Source organism: Apodemus sylvaticus, chromosome 17 (genome assembly GCF_947179515.1).
Source record: "Apodemus sylvaticus chromosome 17, mApoSyl1.1, whole genome shotgun sequence".
NCBI lineage: Eukaryota > Metazoa > Chordata > Mammalia > Rodentia > Muridae > Apodemus > Apodemus sylvaticus.
This window is the reverse complement of record NC_067488.1, coordinates 42,821,964-42,828,857: the sequence shown is the minus strand read 5'-3', so window position 1 is coordinate 42,828,857 and position 6,894 is coordinate 42,821,964. Positions and strand designations below refer to the sequence as shown.

At 53.4% G+C, this 6,894-nt stretch overlaps 1 protein-coding gene across 1 annotated transcript; it reads left to right on the top strand.

Annotated features, from left to right (window-relative positions):
- Positions 1 to 5,538: 5,538 nt before the first annotated feature.
- On the top strand, positions 5,539 to 6,618 carry Gpr20 (G protein-coupled receptor 20). The gene has a single exon (XM_052161420.1). It carries the CDS (start codon positions 5,539 to 5,541, stop codon positions 6,616 to 6,618), a length of 1,080 nt encoding a protein of 359 aa, XP_052017380.1.
- The last annotated feature ends 276 nt before the right edge of the window (positions 6,619 to 6,894 follow it).

The window sequence follows — 6,894 nt, the reverse complement described above, 5'->3', positions numbered from 1 at the left end:
CCATGCCCCCTCCCTTGGTCCCAACCAACGTATATTGGGTCCTCAGGGTCATGACCCTAGGCAGATGGCTTGCCTCTCCTATAAAAGTTGTTGCCATTTGGTGCTGTGGAATACTCATACTCCTGCCCAGACGATCCCTAGAGCCTGCCCCTCCCAAGCCTGGCACAGGAAGTCACGCGGAGCAGGATCCGGAGCCACCTGTTAGCTTCCTGGTCCCACGTGGAGCCAGGCAGGGCAGCCAAACTCCAGAAGAGCAACGGTGGGGGCACTGTTCAGCCAAGAAGCCACGTGCAGACATCAGGGTAGGTTTGGGCAGAGCCCAAGGAGAAGCCAAGACAAGCCACTCCCCACTCACAGGTTAAGGAGAGAAGTAGCCATGGTCCCTGGTGACCAACAGGGAATCCTACGCAAGAGAGCATGCCACAGCCTTGTGCTCAGAGCTATGAGGGACAGAAGTAGCCACTCTCATCGGAGTTCAGGACACGGTATATCAACACGACCTAAAGAAGTTCGATCTGTCCCTGGGAGCTTTCTGAAATCTCTAAGAAATCCTGGGCTGGCTGGCATGGTCACCGGGGACCCTTTGGCATGCTCACTGTAGTTTACAGCTCTCTTGGGGTGATGTGGGCGTTTCCCACTGAGCCACACAACACCTCTATGCAGCATTTAAGTAGGTCCCCAGAGTCTTGATTTTACAAGGTGGAGTGAATCCCAGGGGTTTTGGGTGGGGGCAGAGCAAGCTCAAAGCAGACAATTCATGGAGTATGGTGGTGTGCTGGGGTAGGGACAAACCCAGGAGTCTGGGCGACTTCAAAGGGCTTCCTGGAAGAGGTGTCAGTTTTGCTCAACTAGTGGATAGGGAGGGCACACAGTTGGAGACAAAAACCAGTAACAGCGCCCCACCCCCCCACCCCATCCCCGCCAGCTCCACCCTTAGTGGAACCCTGAAGGCTCTGGGAAGGTGAGGAGTGGTTAGACAGTGAGTATTAGGACAAGAAGTCAGCCTTGCTCTGCCGGCTTTGGCAGGACCGATATGCTGTGCTGGGCTCTGACAGTTCGCAGCCCCTAAAGTGCTCAGACTGGTGAGAAGGTACAACATCCAGCATCATAGGAGTAGCAAAACTATGAGTGAGGAGCTGAAGGCCCAGCTGAAGTGTCCCCCAGAAGCTGGGCAGGGATCATACCGGTGAGAGGGAGAGTTTCTCTCCAGCAAGTAAAAGCCTTGGCAGCAGAGGGACACTCCAACCCTAGTCAAGACCCAGCCTCAGGAAAGGGGCTGCATAACCCCCGCCCCCCAAAGGCTGTTTGTGTGTGATCTGGGGGACCTAGCTCACCATAGCCTGTCCTCAGCAAAGCCTCAACTGGCCTATAACATGCAGGCTCTGGCTCTGATCTCCTGGAGGAAAGAAAAGAAGTTAGCAGGGTTAAGCAAGCCTCCACCATGCATGCTCACTCTCTGCAGAGGCCCACAGCAGACTTTTCTCTTTTTTTTCTTTGTTTTGTTTTTTTGACACAGGGTTTCTCTGTATAGCCCTGGCTGTCCTGGAACTCACTCTGTAGACCAGGTTGGCCTCAAACTCAGAAATCTGCCTGCCTCTGCCTCCCAAATGCTGGGATTAAAAGTGTGTGCCACTACCACCCAGCTAACAGCAGATGTTTCTGCCCCAAAGCAGTGGAGGTAGGGAGGGTGGTAAAAAGGCATAGTGGTCCCAACAGAAGCCTCCTCCTTCCTGGAGGAAGGTGTGACTGCCAGACTCAGACAAGTCTCTGTGACCTGCTTGCCTGCAGCTTCTCTCTTCCTCAAGGGCCAGGCCTGGGCCTCTTCTTCCAGGCTTCCCCAGTGTACACACTTTCTCCACTGGGACTGGGGAGTCTGGGCGTGATCACTTAAAGATGCACTGAGGACTTCAGTGTGAGAGGAGGTTGGAACTAAGGGAGCACTTGAGGGAATATCAGGGGTGCAAGAAACAATGGGTACAGAGGTGAGAGACTCAACAGAAGGGGGCTGGAAGGAAGAAAGGAAGGAAGGAAGGAAGGAAGGAAGGAAGGAAGGAAGGAAGGAAGGAAGGAAGGAAGGAAGGAAGGAAGGATCACATGCCCAGCATGAAGCCCCAGTTGTGAACAAAACCAGAGTTTCATGAATAGGAACAGTCTTAGAGGGGATCAGGTACCAGTAGGCAACTGTTCTGGGCCAGGGTCCAAATGATCATCAGGGTTCTGTCTGTGTATCCAAGCACAGCAGAGACGTATGTCTAGGAAGAAGAGATCATGCGTGCAGGATCAGGACTCAAGATTACCTGGGTCAGGGTGTGACAGAGATGCCTTATTGTGTCTATGAGCTTGGAGATCCGTGTATATCAGATCCAAAAGAAACTCGGGGCCAAATGGCTATCTGTGGTGCCTGTTGGCGTACCAAGGTGCACGCTGGCCTTTGGGCTCTCTCAGAATCACAAGTACCTGCTACAGAGTCCATGTTGGCACTCTGGCTCCTCTCACTCCGCCCCTCCCCTACACTTCTCCAGCTCAGGGGCTTCCCCTCCCCACCCCCACCCCACGCCCTCCCTGGTTTATGGATCACTAATAACTCTACTGTCTTGGCTATATCCTCTCTCTTTTGTCTTCATCTCTTGGTCCCCCTCTCTCAGCCTCCTCTGCCCATGCTCTCTCTGTCTTCATCTCTCCTCTCACTCCTCCATCCTCACCCCCATCTCCTTTCCTGCCCTAGTCCAGTCTGCTGGCCACGTTTGCTACTTTCTCTCTTTGTTCTGGATTCTTCCAGAGACCTCTGGCTGTGCTCTCCCTCATATCTACAATAAAAACCTTCTCCTCAACCATACCTTGGAGCAGTCATACCCTCCAGGTTTGTATACCTGGTGCTTTGGACACTCTCAGTTTACACAGGATTATACATTAGGATTAGGGCTCATTCTATCTCTGGGATCAAGTCTCAGTGTGTAATCAGGATCAGGGCTCAGATAAGGATCAGATCTCTTACAATAAAACAACAACAACAACACACACACACATACACGCACACACACACACACACACACACATACACAGCTTATGTAGCTCTGGCTAGCCTGGAACTCACTATGTAGATCAGGCTGGCCTCCATCTCACAGAATTTACCCCCTGAGTATTGGAATCAAGGTGTGCATCACCACACCCAGCAGAGCACTCAATGTTTGACTAAGGTTGGGCTCAGAGTGCCACATGAATGGAGACTTCTTGTGTTACTAAGATCAGGGCTCCGTGTCTGACAAGAGTCAGGGCTCAGTGTGTGAGCAAGCTCTCATCTCAGAGCGTGACAGGAACCAAGGCTCATTGAGTTACTGAGATCATGGCTCAGCGAACAAGTTTTAGGATTTACTGTGATACTCAGTTTAGAGCACAGCTTTATTCAAAGTGAGGGCTCGGATTCTTGGAGCAAAGCATCAGTATGCGTGTGTGCCTCCTTCCTCACCTGTCTGGGCTCTGGGGTACTCTGAATGTGGCTCCTGGCTCTCTCCAGGCTCAGGAGCCCCAGAGCCCCAGAGCCCCACCACTGGGCTGCTGTGTCCCCCACACCTCAATAACATTTCTGGTGATCACAGATGGCATTGGGGAGTTTCTGAGGAAGCAGGACCCTGAGGGTTAGCTTCACTCTGGGACTGACTCCCAGAGGGAGAGCTGTAATGTTTATTACAAGTCTCTGATTAGGACACTCACCCAAGGCCAGAGCCTAGGGAGAATCCATAGGGAGTAGTCTGTCCTTGCTCGGCTCTGCTATCTTTTCTCCCAGCATTTTCTTAGCTATAAAGTAAGAACCCAGTAAGTGGTATCTCTCTCCTTCCTGGGAACCTTCTGTGTCCTTGATCCTAAGGTACAGCCCATAGCCCCAAAATGCCAGGTCTTACACCAAACTCTGTCTCAACTATAGAATATCTTTCCTGCTCTCTCTCTGCCTGGTGCCTAGGAACCACAGGGCCACAGGAAGGACATACGGTTTACTCAGCAAACACTTTCTGAAGTTTCTAGAAGGACTTGTATCCTGGGCAAGACAGAGCTCCTCCTAGAAACCTCAAAGTGGTAGATGTCCAGGTATAGAACTCTGGGATAGAAAGGCGTGCTGAGGGCTGGAGAGATGGCTCAGTGGTTAAGAGCACTGACTGCTCTTCCAGAGGTCCTGAGTTCAAATCCCAGCAACTGCATGGTGGCTCATAACCATCTGTAATGAAATCTGATGCTCTATTCTAGTGTGTCTGAAAACAGCTACAGTGTACTTATATAAATAAATAAATCTTTAAAAAAAGGGGGGGGGGCATGCTGGATGACCTCAGCAAGCAGTAGTCTCTCTGAGCCTAAAGATAGAGGTGACCACCAGCCCTGCGTGACCCTTCCCTTCAAAGTCAATGCTGAATCTACCCTACTAGATAGACATCAGACTCTGTTCCACCAGGAGATTTCTCCTGAGGAAAGACTTGGTAGCTTGTTGTGGGTTTCTGTGGCCAGAGGAAACCTGTGTGACAGGAACCTGAGGCCATGGGGCCAGGCCCTGGGAATGGACAGTGCTTGGGCTGTGTCCAGCAGCCAGCCAACAGGAGGGATATAGGGAACCAGCCTATGGGTGGGGAGGGTCTTCTTGTGCCCTGCAGGGGGTGGGGTGGGGCAGTGGGCACCAGCCACACTTTATGTGCAATTCTCCTCCTGGCCTCATCCCAGAGGCGCCTTTCCCCCGAAAAACCCCAAAAAATGTCCATATTTGGAGGGTCAGTCAGCTGGGGTGGGGGTGGGATCCTGTTAACCCTTCCTCTTTAAATAAAGGGATAAATCCAGAACAGAGTTAAACACTATGACAGGAACATAAACAGCGGGTGGCTCCAGCCCAGCCCCCTGCTTGCCCCACGCCACCCTGCACGGAGTCCAGTGTTTATTTGACTCACACCGGAGGCCAGGCAGCTAGGCAGCTTCTGCGGGGACCCGCCTCCTAGTTCCATCTCATACACCCATCCAGCCTACTGAACACCCATTCTCCAGAGTGGTGGTCTGGAGCTGGCCCCGAGAGAAGGTAAGGATAGACCAGTGCCCAGAGACTGGGACCTTGACAATGGGTGTGGGGCAGGGGAGTAACAGGCAGTTTCTAGTCCCCACGTGGGTTAGCTCGTCTTTGTCCCAGCAGAACTGGTTCATCATCCACAAGCTATGTCTGCAATGCTCCCAGAGGCAATGGGATTCCAGTGGCACAGGATAGAAAAGAAGGCACAGTAGTTAAGGGACTTCCCAGAGGAGGTGCAGCTAGGGCATGTGAGAGCTAGCCCTGAACTCACATAGCAGCCCCATGTGATGGCTTTTCTCTGGAGTCTGAGGACAGACCTCCGTGCAAATTTTTGTCTATCCAGCAAGGTCGGTCGGTCTCTGGATCCTCAGCACATGCTCGGTACAGTGTCCAGGTGGAACGGAGGGAGCTGCGCCAATCAAAAGCATGTTCTGGGAATGCCAGATACCTGCAGTGATTCCTTTGCTTGCTTCCAGGCTGGGCGTGCACTGACCACTGCCATGCCCTCTGCATTGTCGATGAGGCCCTGGGATGCTGCGCTCCCCAATACTACTGCAGCAGCATGGACCAATGGAAGTCCAGGGCCAGAGACGCCCCTGTTCCACCAATTTGCCCAGATGGATGAGAAACTGCAAAGCACCTTCCCCAGCCTGTGGCTGGCACTAATGGTCGTGCACGGCACCATCTTCCTTGCTGGACTGGTGCTCAATGGACTGGCACTGTATGTCTTCTGCTGCCGCACGCGGGCCAAGACACCTTCGGTCACCTATACCATCAACCTGGTGGTGACTGACCTGCTGGTGGGCCTGTCCCTGCCCACACGCTTTGCTGTCTTCTACGGTGCCCCCGGCTGCCTGCGCTGTGCCTTCCCTCACGTCCTGGGCTACTTCCTCAACATGCACTGTTCCATCCTCTTCCTCACCTGCATCTGCGTGGACCGCTACCTGGCCATCGTGCAACCCGAGGGCTCCCGGCGCTGGCGCCAGCCGGCCTGCGCCAAGGCCGTGTGCATCTTCGTGTGGCTGGCAGCGGGAATCGTGACCCTGTCTGTACTGGGTGTGAAGTCTGGGGGACGATCGTGCTGCCGTGTCTTTGCTCTGACCGTCCTGGAGTTCCTGCTGCCGCTGCTGGTCATCAGCGTGTTCACGGGCCGGATCATGTGTGCACTGTCGAGGCCTGGCCTGCTGCGCCAGGGTCGTCAGCGGCGTGTGAGGGCCATGCAGCTGCTGCTCACGGTGCTGGTCATCTTCCTGGTCTGTTTCACACCCTTCCATGCCAGCCAGGTGGCTGTAGCTTTGTGGCCCAATGTACCTAAGCATACCAGCCTCGTGGCTTACCACGTGGCTGTCACCCTCAGCAGCCTCAACAGCTGCATGGATCCCATTGTCTACTGTTTCATCACCAGTGGCTTCCAGGCCACTGTCCGAGGCCTCTTCTACCAGCGTGGAGAAGAATTCAAACCCAGCAGTATGGATGCGGTCAGCATGCACAAGAGCACCAAGGGCTCAGCCCCCACTCACATTCTCAGCACCGGTTCTCACACCCTCACCCAGCCTTTGACCAACGGGCCCGAGCCATAGGCAGCAGTACTCTGCCAAGGGTCAAAGGTCAAGGCTCTGGGAGGTTACCATCCAGACGCATCATGTTTCTGGACAGCAAGTTGATTTCCTATTGATTTGTTGGATATGGCTGTCCAGTGTGTTAGGCTGACAAACTGAGCCCACTGTGCTGTGATTGATTAGCAATGTCTGCAAGGGCTCCATATAGGGTATAATGGTATGAATGCTGGATGCTTGCCTTTTCTATGGTTGTGTAGTATCCACTGAACACTCAAAAAGGTACCTAGGAGCTGTTCC